We start from the raw sequence: 12,400 nt of genomic DNA, 5'->3' as shown, positions 1-12,400 counted from the left end.
ATATATGTTATAATATAATTATATATATATTAAGAAATTTTGGTATCGGGGGAAGTAATATAAAAAGCTACTGATTTGAGTAAATATATAGAACATAGATAAATTAATTATTAGTGTGATTCTATTCTTTCTTAGATATTTTTAGAAATATAAGAAAGTTTTATTTTTAAAAATGACATGATATAGTATACAGATTTTATCTTTTCATTTCTTTTTTTCTTTTTTTAATTAACGATTAGTGGAATTCTCAAAATAAAATATATTTTGAATATTTCAAATTCCACTTATATTTTCCAAAACGATGTGATATAATCTTTGTTATTAGTCGACTAGGTACTCATTCTCAATCTGAAGCTGCTGAAGAAATTCTAAACTTTTTCCTTTTCTAATTCTAAGATTATTCCGAAGCTTGCTGTGCACTCGTTTCTATTAGAGTACCGCAGGATTCCGATAATCCAGTATTCAATGTTGTTCGCCACACCTGCTAGCCTCGTACACGAAACATCGTAATAACAGTTCCCCATGAACATCAATAATCAATTAATCCTCTCGTTCTCACGGTAGTGTAATTTACATTCAGATCTATGAAACAGAATCTAGCTATAAAATGCTAAAAGCTTTGTTTGACACACTTATTAGACACGTAACAGGCAAAAATAGCACAGAAAAATGTTTGTGATAATTAAATTGCTTGGAAACGAAAGGGTTTATAATTTCTTTAAATACCATAAAAATAATCGTAAACATCGAATATTCTCGTTCCTGTTCAACATTATAAATAACCAATAATTTAGAATACCATTTTTCAAGTAAAATTGTATTTTAATTTCAATTTACATCCTAAATTACTATCCTAAATTTCCGAATAAAATAATTACATTAATAAGATATAAATTAGGATGCAAATTTAGGATATGAATAAAATTGGATTTTAAAAGTTTCATAACTCAGTATAGTCCAAGTTTCAAAAATTTTTGGGTTAGTCAAATTCTATTGTATAGCTATGTCGCCAAGCTTTACCCCTACTTCTTTCAAAGACGCATCTCGAAGTTATCAGCCAGTCTAACTAACGGACTTCCTACACAGATACACATTTATGGCTATGTCATGTTACGAGGTCTACAATCCTCTACCTCAATGGCTTGCAGTGATCATGTTGCACTGGTTCGTCCACGTTTTCCCTAAGTGACTCTCGATGGTACCTAGACATCGATTCGTCCACAAAAGCTTATCTTATGGCTACCGATGATCGTATATAGACCTGTCCACGTTAGGCTATCTCTCAGGTCTTGGTTCGACCATTGATTCATCAGATCCACTACTAAGATCGCGATTATCTAACATCCACTATGTAAATAGGTTCGCTAGAACTGCCCAAGGAAAAAGTCGATATCCACAGTTCGTTATGAACAAAGAACATACGAAGTGAAATTATATGATATTAAAACTATATGACAAGTGCACTAAGGAGGAAATCACAAGATTATATTAGTAAAATTAAAAAACAGTTCAACGATATATACGATATTTATTATTGGAGGTATTACATTTATTGGAGATACGAACCGTGGTGGCGCTAGTGAGTTAAGTGGACTGTCTCTCAGGTCTTGGTTCGGCCACTGATTCATCAGATCCACTACTAAGATCGCGATTATCTAACATCCACTATGTAAATAGGTTCGCTAGAACTGCCCAAGGAAAAAGTCGATATCCACAGTTCGTTATGAACAAAGAACATACGAAGTGAAATTATATGATATTAAAACTATATGACAAATGCACTAAGGAGGAAATCACAAGATTATATTAGTAAAATTAAAAAACAGTTCAACGATATATACGATATTTATTATTGGAGGTATTACATTTATTGGAGATACGAACCGTGGTGGCGCTAGTGAGTTAAGTGGACTGTCTCTCAGGTCTTGGTTCGGCCACTGATTCATCAGATCCACTACTAAGATCGCGATTATCTAACATCGACTATGTAAATAGGTTCGCTAGAACTGTCCAAGAAAAAAGTCGATATCCACAGTTCGTTATGAACAAAGAACATACGAAGTGAAAATTATATGATATTAAATATGACAAATGCACTAAGGAGGAAGTCACAAGATTATATTAGTAAAATTAAAAAACAGTTCAACGATATATACGATATTTATTATTGGAGGTATTACATTTATTGGAGATACGAACCGTGGTGGCGCTAGTGAGTTAAGTGGAATGTCTCTCAGGTCTTGGTTCGGCCACTGATTCATCAGATCCACTACTAAGATCGCGATTATCTAACATCGACTATGTAAATAGGTTCGCTAGAACTGCCCAAGGAAAAAGTCGATATCCACAGTTCGTTATGAACAAAGAACATACGAAGTGAAATTATATGATATTAAAACTATATGACAAATGCACTGAGGAGGAAATCATAAGATTATATTAGTAAAATTAAAAAACAGTTCAACGATATATACGATATTTATTATTGGAGGTATTACATTTATTGGAGATACGAACCGTGGTGGCGCTAGTGAGTTAAGTGGAAAATCGTCTTAAGGCTGTCGTAAGTAACAAAAGACGAATCAATGTCTTATCGAAACTTCCTATTTTTTAATTAGTGGTACTGTGACAATCATCATTCTCACTCTCATCGCTAGATGGATTCCGACTTCGAGGACTTTCTCGCAAGTCCTCGGAAAAAAGTCCTCTAATTCCTATATATATAACTTCCCGACCTTCCAATAGTATCCCAGTGTTTAAGGCAGGGCCTGCTAGGGTAATTTATTTAATTATTTATCTATTTTATTTATCTATATTTATTTATCCTTCCCTTTATTCACTTAAAACCAAAAGCTGTATAGTTTTCGTGCCTTTTCTATAAATAGGCAAACCCGCATACTAATATAAGATAGTCTTAAGTTTATATTACCCTATAGCGATAAGCGTGGTAATATAATATAATTCTCGCTGGAGCCATCGATCTCATAGTCTAAGTATTCATTTGTAACCCTTTTCTACGTTTTGGTTCCTTTTTATATGTATATTATTGTTTCTGGCGCATGAAACGTATGTTAAATTGGATCGGCCTGCTAGGGTAGCCTTACCGATGAGTCCGCTAGCAGGCCCAGGACGAAACGCATCCCTTCCTTTTCCTACCGTCCCTTCTAGCTACTCTGCCAACGAAGGATACCTGCGACCAAGCTGACTTCAAATGATGGTAGGGGACGGACCCCCACAGTACTTTTAATTAGTACCTGCTAAATATTATTTTCCTTACTAATTTTTCATTCGTGCTAAATTTCTTTAAATATTGGATTTCGTATGTAATTATATACACGTTAAGTTTTTCCTAATAAGAATTTATAAAACGATACAGATTAGTATCATTTTTATTCTCCAAAATGATTCATATGACACAGCATAACAAAATTATATTTAATGACAATTTGAAAATTAATTCCCATTTTAAAATACCTACTTTGCTTCTACACGAGACGATTTCTTTCTTGTTCTAGAATTTCTGAATTATTGTGGCATATAATTAACTAGATCTCACTGTTAGATCATTATGGTATACGTAAAAGTAAAGAGGATGCACAAACGATTCTCATAGGAACATTGGAATAAATCCATGAAAGTAATTATCAAGACACTCCAGAGTTTTCTTGACACTTTAAATCCTGGAATGAAGTATTACACACGAAGTAAAACGAAAACTGTAATTCATGACAGTAATTCCGCCACGTTGCTACGTGTCCTGCGACGGTTAAAGACGTTTACTGTTTAAAAGTTGCGAACTTAAGAAGAAACTTAAATCCACGCGGATCTCGAGAGTACGTAACGGGGAAATAAATTTTAGCCTTATCAGCTTTACCCCGGACATAATGCGGAGCAAGCTTAAGATTAGTATTATTCAGCAATTTTAAACTGATAAATAAAAGTTGCACATTTAATCAGCGTTAGACAGTGTGACTTGCAACTTTTCGTTCAAACTTTGCTGGCATACTTGACAGAAAAGGGCAAGGCTCAGAAGGAAACCTGGATCATGATCCTAAGAGTTCTAACAGAAGTACGAAGCATGATGGACACGAGAATATTTTTAAAAATTGATAAATGAATTAAATAAAATAATTAAAGACGATTAAAAAATTAAAAATCTAGGATTGAATTGGTAGAGGTGTACCAATCTTCTTAACTTCTAAATCATCTAATTTTATACATCTAGGTGCCTAGTACACTTGTGGAAGTTTATATGACAAAAGAGAAAGCTTACAGTGCAGAAATATACACTCAAATGAGACTAAATCACAATAAACAATTACAAATAATTTAAAATTATGCATATCAGAATTGCTTTGATAACAGTTAACCCTTAGAGCGCTATGGACGCATATATGCGTCCGACGAAAGTCACCAGCAGGGACGGTGGACGCATATGTGCATTGTTCAATTTTTTCGGTCTTCTATGGAATAGTATTACATGAAACTTTATGTGAGACAAATATATGTGTGTTTTTTAGCAACGACAGTAAAAGAAGACAAATGATGAAACAAATAATAGACGCGAGGACGGGTTTATTCTTTTGTATATCTGTTCTGAGTATCATTAGTAACGTATTAACAATATAGTATACGTATAACAATATTAACAATATAAAAAAATGTATCATACACAAATAAACTATTAATTTTTCTTTAGTTTTTGTTCCTTATTTTTATGTTAAGTTATATTGCAAATTTGATTGATTCTAATAGATAATTGATGCTTGAAAATAACGTTCATTTATTATTTAACCTGCTACAAAAGAATTACAATAATAACTTGTTAGTTGCGCCTTGAACAGTTAATCAACAGGCTCGCACGAGGGAAAAGTATTCCTTCCACAGCGATCGTAAGCGTTAAACACGCACAGCCCCTTTGAAGCGCTTTGGCAGAGAGTCGTCCGTACTCTAAGGGTTAATAAGCCACTTTATGTCTTTGTCAGAAAAAGGTCTGAAAATTGACTGTCTAGGTCAGGATATGTTCCGCCGTGGAACAAGGAAGACACCGTTACAGTCTTCCAACAGCCAGGTCTTTAGGGTCAAACACTGCGGCATCGGAATTTTCCTATCCGTGCCTTCTGCATGATTGAAAACTTTCACTTTGATTATGACTTCTCGTGTCTCGGAACACGAGAATCCGTGAAAACCATAATTTAACCCCTAGACTACGGCAAATTTTGATACGTAGCGGCGGTATTATGCGGCAGGAATTGAGATACGATGTGCGCCATTTTTGTGAAAACAAGCGCCCTCCGTGTCACAAAGCTAAACTACGCCGAGCGCCTATAGACGCCCTCCGTGTCACAAACGCAAAATTTCTAAGCGCCTATGGGCGCCCTCCGTGTCACAAACGCAAAATTTCTAAGCGCCCATAGGCGTCCTCCGTGCCACAAATGTAAAATTTCTAAGCACCCATAGGCGTCCTCTGTGTCACAAACGCAAAATTTTTAAGCGCCTATAGACGCCCATAGTAGTCAAGGGGATAACGAAATTAGGCGACGGCACTTGAGAATTAGCTGACAATAGACCTGAGGACTCCACGTGGTTCGCACACGTTGGGATCCTCAGGTCCTAGCGAGGGGCCATAAACGGCCGATTGGGTCACCAGCGCGCGGGTGGACCCCGCATACCTTACCTTGGAGGAGAGGGTTCCCTCCACCACCGTCTTCGTCTGGAAAGACCTTCCCTTCCTTCGTGGTGACCGATTCGCGGACCAAGGGAACGCCCTTGGTCCAATTGGCCAATAATATTTGACGAGCTCCCGATTTTTCCTAAGACCGATCTTAGGAAAATCGAGAAGCACACTTCTAAACGAAACCTCAAGGAGAACAATTCGAGCCTACCAATCGAGACCTCGAAGAGAGCAGTTCCACGAAATCGTCAAGTCGAGATCGGTTCCTATCGTTGTACCAGAGTCTATCGTTCGACTCCAGCCGAGATCATCCTTTTGCTCGTGTTATTTAAAATAGTTGTCCAATATTAATTTGACGGGTAACATAACGAATCGCGAGACGGGCTTACAACCCGTCAGGATTTTCCCAAAATTCAATCGCAACGCGACAGTATCATAGTGAGAATATATAGCGAGTAAAGTGTCTGTGATCATAATTGTTGAGTACCGAAGGCAGCCTGAAATTACTATAATCTGTGCACGTTATAGTTAGGTTCCCATTAAAGATCGGTAGTTCTAGTGTTAATGATTCTAACTTTTCAAATGTATCTAAGGGATTTAAGAAAGGGATAAAAACAGGAAAATGTATGGAGTCTCACGAACGAGCGTTAGAAGTGGTAGAAAGGATCGAGTACTTCAGATTAGGGCACGAAAGAAGAATGTATGGCCATCTAAGGTTCTGAATAGACGTGACCAAGTGTGTCCTGCGAATGTTCATGCAATTTGTCTGGATTGGGAGAGATCGTAAAATAGGGAAGAATGTGTGAGTATATGTGTGCACTACTGTCCAAGAAATCCACATAGACACTTGCTTATTTTTCAGATCAGTAATGCTTGTATCCTTTTCGATCGTATGATCATGAATATGTATCATGGAATAATAATAATGACGTAATAATAATATTGGGTTGGCAACTAAGTGATTGCGGATTTTAAATAAGGAGGAAAATTCAAAATTTTTGCTTAAAAATATAATTTTATTCAATTAGGTATTGTCCATTTTTGTCGATGATCTTTTGTCATCTTTCAGGCAATGTCATAATTCCATGTTCATAAAACATCTGATTTTTTCTAGCAAAAAACTGAATTAAATGTGATTTTACATCATCAGCGTCATTAAAAATTTTATCATTTAAGGATTTCTGTATGGAACGAAATAAATAGTAATCTGAAGGTGCAAGGTCAGAGATATATGGTGGATGTGACCAATAATGTAATTTTTAAAAGTCGATACGTAATGACACAGTTGGTATTCTTTTTCCTATTATATTAACAATTGGAATAATCATTTTATGATAAAGCACTGTTTGCAGTACTTGTTTTATACAGATGAGATCTCTCCAACGAGTATTCTTTTAAATATTTATTAAGTCTGTTGGCCATATTTGCTTTAATCTTCTTCCGTTTTCCGAGTGAAGTAGAGGTTTCAATTAAGTGATTTTACGTGTAATTAGTATTTATGATTGTCAAACTTTAAACAAGTATTTCGTGTTTGTAGAGCTTCCTATCTTCAGGAAGTATACTGGTCATGGAGAAGTGGCAGGATTTTGTGTCATGACGAGTATACTCGTCATGCGTAAAAAGTAGTGACAATTGACTATTTAAATTGTAATTTTTGTGAAAAATAAAACATATTCTCAAATTTCAAGATGTTAAGAATATTTTGAAGCCAGGCCGGAATAAAACAAACAAATAAAAGGTATGAATAATTTGAGATGAACTCATGCGTCCCCGTATGCACCGGCTAGAACAGCTTATCAGTTCGCATAACGAATTTATTTATGTGCGATGATAACGTTTTTTAGATGTTAGCGTAAAAGGCGCAAAAGCAAAAGTCGGAAAGCTGATTTATGATAGGGTTCCTTCAGGGATGGTTCGCCACGGGACAAACGCGTGACGCTGACCAGGCGCTGAGCCATTGATGACTGCTGGCCCGAAGTTACCTAGCTATTTTCGACGGTCACTAAAATTCATAGATATCCATAAAAACTAACCAATAAGAGAATAGATGTTACCCAAATAAGTAAATATTAGTAATAAAATTGTCAATTTTATAAAATAAACTCATCTTTTTGATCCAATATTTTAACAGCGACACTTACTCTGTGATTGACGAGTATACTCGTCATCGCTCGATTTTCGCGACGCATATAGGTGCGCGCTCTCAAAAGGAGGCGCCACAGTTAACTGGCTAATAAATTATTATTGATGCTGTACAAATATACATTTATGTATAACCCCCCAACAACCAATCATCATTATTGTTCTCACTACTTTTAAAATCTTACAATAACAGTTATTTTGGTATACTTCGTTTGTTTGCAAAATTATCTAGAACACTTTATCATTCATCGACTGAAGAATCCAGGTCCATTCCATCCTGCCGGAACTAGCGAGCAAGTGAAGTTCCGACACATTTGGGATAAAAAGGGATTCGCGTGGCAGAGAAGATTGGTAGAAATGGCTGGGAAGACTTACCTGCGGACGAATGTCGAACATTTTCCAGGAGGGCATGATAATGGGCCACCTGATCCAAACTCTCTTTTTTCAACTTCTTCCGCAAGATCCCGATCAACAGTGTTTCCACGCGCTCCAACAATTCCTCCAAGTGTCGGTCGTAATCCGTCTGCAACAAAAAGGAGTAGAACATTCGTTTGATCCTCCATCTTCCTTTTACCGAACGTCTCTCTATTTCCTCACGAACAAACGTTCGACATTAACACTATTGAATTTACTGGGTGATTCCGGGGTTCTACAAATGTAGTAGAAATGCAGGCTATTTGTACTGGGGTATGTTCATTCTAAAACGAATTAAACGGTTTTTATATAAATTAATGGATTTCAGGTGGACTTGAAATAGCGTACGAGTAATCTTTATATAAAAATCTATCTAACTCTGTATAAATCCTATATCTATTCAGTAATCTTTATGTAAAAATCTAGGTAATACGTTAAATCTTTGCAGTCGAAAATTTTTCGTTATAAAGACACGATATAATAATTCTAAATTTTCTGAATATTTTTCTAAGCTTGGTGTTTCCATTTATACCAAAATAAAAAAAGAAAGAAAATCACGCGTATTTTATTCCAATGTTTCACATGTATTTATTTCTAATCCAGTTATTGACTCATATTCGTTATTTAACACGTTGCGTGCCAAGCCGTTTTTGCCCGACATGATTTCCAGGCCATTTGTTGTTTTGGCTAAGGATTGATACATTATCACGCAATATGTCATTACATCATGAATTCATAGGTAATTAGCTTGTTTAGAGTACTTATTACATCCTGTACCATTTTTGGTACACGTGGCATGCAGATCAAGTTTAACGTGTATCACACGTGGTACTCAAAGTATTAACCCTTTGCACTCGACGATTTCTTCGTTACAGGAAAATAGTAATTAGAACACTTTCTGCCATAAGGCAGAATTGATATTTTTAAAATGGTAAATAAGAAATCGTATGCAATTTAAGACATAGAATTATTTTACTTCGATATTCCACGCATCGTTGGGTAATTATAAATTTGATATATTAATTAGCATCCATGTTTGAGATCTGATCAAATGGCGACTGAGAGGCGCCTCTCGAGTGCAAAGGGTTAAATAAAGGATGACTGAGAGTCACTGCTCGAGTGCAAAGGGTTAACTGTGTTGTTTAAGAATTTGCTCTCTTATTCGTTTTTAATAAAATTAAATTCTTTTCGTATCAATTTTTATGTAGGTAGACAACGATCTATTTGAGCGAAGTTTGAAATAGTGTACGATGATCTTTAGGTGAAAATTAATGTGCTTTATTATTTATACTATACAAATTTTTAAACTTGGAATTGTTTTCTACTTTCACTGAAATTCATCAGTGAAAATATAGTATTTTTATTATTCAAAGTATCATGAAATATTAGAAAGTATTATAGTAATCGTTAAAAGAAAAAGAATGGTATATTATCATAGAATGGTATAGTAATCTCTATATAAAAATTGATACTATGATATTTTTACATAGATTTATTTATTTCATTTGAACTAATTGCAAGTACAATATGTATAATAATGTATAGTAATCGTCATATAAAAATTTATGTAATATAACGTATGTCCTATTTATAATCCTAAGTTGTTTCCCTATTTCTAGTAAAATTAAGAATTTTTCATACACATTTCTCCTTTCTATATGAGTTAGGTTTAGATTAGTATGTTGAATTGTTTCATAGCATTGTGACCTAATGAAAGTAAAAAATATTCTAGTTTTTATATAAATATTTATACAATTCTTAATCTTTTTTAGCGTTAATGGAATGAAACAATGTTTATGTAGATTAGTATAGTAATTATGGTATATTAATCATTATATGTTCATTAAAATATAGTAATCATTATATGTACATTAGAGTATAGTAATCATTATATGTACATTAGAGTATAGTAATCATTATATGTTCATTAGAGTATAGTTATTATTATTTAGGGTAATCCAGGTTTTTTCAGTCAAATTTTAGTGTTTCGTACAGACACGAACAAAAGAAAAAATCTTGTAAAAATATAGGTGGTAGTAAACTTTATTAAAATGTAAAAAATACGTCACAAGAAGAAAGTATAGTTTGTTCTTCAATATTTTCGACCTTACACTTCCACACTTACGTATGAAAAACTGACAGAAAAGATGTATCATACGAAAATTTTAGTAGGTCTAGTGAAATGATTTATTTAAATATCAAAAAAATAAAAATCAATTTCGTAGAATACTAAATTCAATTTTTTGTGTCAGTCTTGAATAGACAGAAAAAGTGAACGGGTTCGTAGAATATTAGCAGAAAGTAGTTACGATTGTCAAAACTTATTATTGAACAGAAATTTAATTATTTCTCATCCTATGTCGAATTTTTATTGTAATTTTTATGAAGCTTCAAATAACTTGCGTTTACGTAATACTATTGTTCTCATACATATTAACAGGATATATTGCTAGAATTTAACTGGAAAAAATTGATCTGTGAAAATCTGGGAAAATTAATTTGTATCTTCTATTTTCGAGAAAATTGAATTTCGATGAAATTTTCTGATTAGATTTTGATTTAGTATACAGAAAATTTTCTAAGTCTGAGTTACAGTGAAGATAGACAAATGTCATCAATTTTATACAAACATGTGTCTTATATAATCATACTTTTTACATTTTTATGCAATTTTATATACCTAATATAATATATTTGTACCAAAAAATTACAACACTTCTATTTCCAATAAATTTAAATATTGTAAGAATTATATATAATAATACACAAAAAAATATTATTAAAATTATGTACAATTGTATATAACAAAATTAAATAATAATGCGTTCTGGGTAAATTAACTCCTCAGTTAAAAGGTTAAAATTATACCTAAATTATAATTAAATATAATAAAGTACAATAAAATAAAATATTCTTGAAAATATAGAGAATTATATATAACAAAATCCTACTAAAATTATACATAATTATATATAAAGAGATTGAATACTATTAAAATATAATAAAATCAGATATTAAAAGTAAATAGCTTTGCCACGGACAGCTCGAACCGCTATTATAAGGCGATTTCAAACATCTCGATTTAGAGATCGATCCGATATTGCATTAAGGTCAAGAAAAACGAGGGAAAAGTGGAAAGTAATGATACATCAACCGAAACAAAAATTAGAAATTGCAATACGAAGGTATGGTTTCCGTTTCCGGGGACGGGATACTTAAGCCAAAATGGTTTCTTCCTTTACTCTCTTCAAATTGAAAAATGCTTCCTCACTTCCCTCGTTAATTTTCTCCGCTTGCAGCTAAGTGCCTCTCCTCAATAACTGTTTTCTTCCTTTTCCCTTAGCCACTCATCTGCGACGGACAAAGAAATCGGGGATTCAACTTCCCATTAATATTGCTGGTCACGCGAAACAACGCTGTACACTGTTCATTTTCCATAATACTCTCAGTCTGTGAGCGTCAAAAGACTCCCGAAGCTAATTTTTCGAGCAAGAAATTTTAAGCGAAGATGCACCCTTTGATCTTTCACCCTTGTCGGTGACCTAAATTTGGGAATTTTTCTTATTTTTCTGATTAACGAAACGGTTTTGGAACGTTTGATACTTTGATTATATTAATCCTTGAAATATCGCTTCCGATATTCCGTTCATCCTTTTGTTTAAGACAGATTGTGTATCTAAATGTGACTGCACTGAAATTTTATAGGTACCAGTGTTGGAGCCCTAGGACCACAATGTCCCAGGTCAAGTGGTAGACTGTTTTATGTCCTTATTGTCAGCGTACCATGACTTCTATACACTCATTGTCACCTAAGCCACCACTTAGGTAAACCGTAAGAGGCAACAATATATCACCCTTCAGACGACAGTCATAAGGACCCAGATTGTTTAAACAACCATCACCACCGAAAGACGCTGGAGCTAGCACACACCCCCAATATTATTCGTAACCAATCAGTAGACAGAGGAAGCTTATAAAACCACCGACAGAACAGTCACGAAGAGAGTTCTCCTAAAATACAGTCCACTTAACACTTCGAAGCTAGACTCAACCTTCCTCAAAGAACCGTCCGTCACTAATCGTCGCCAACTAAGATCGACCTAGTGACGATTTACAGATTAGCTTTTGAGAAATAATTGAATTTATGGGGGTAATAAAATTAACCCTGAG

At 34.2% G+C, this 12,400-nt stretch overlaps 1 protein-coding gene across 1 annotated transcript in view; it reads right to left on the bottom strand.

Annotated features, from left to right (window-relative positions):
* Positions 1 to 12,400, bottom strand: part of LOC108554887 (midasin) — a 349,913-nt gene that overhangs the window by 10,478 nt on the left and 327,035 nt on the right. Inside the window, exon 15 of the mRNA XM_017910301.1 lies at positions 8,192 to 8,339. Coding sequence (XP_017765790.1) covers positions 8,192 to 8,339 — 148 coding nt within the window. The remainder of the gene's footprint in view (positions 1 to 8,191; positions 8,340 to 12,400) is intronic.

Source organism: Eufriesea mexicana, unplaced genomic scaffold (assembly GCF_001483705.2).
Source record: "Eufriesea mexicana isolate 0111107269 unplaced genomic scaffold, ASM148370v2 scaffold93, whole genome shotgun sequence".
Taxonomy (NCBI): Eukaryota; Metazoa; Arthropoda; class Insecta; order Hymenoptera; family Apidae; genus Eufriesea; species Eufriesea mexicana.
This window is presented reverse-complemented; position numbering and strand designations above follow the sequence as displayed.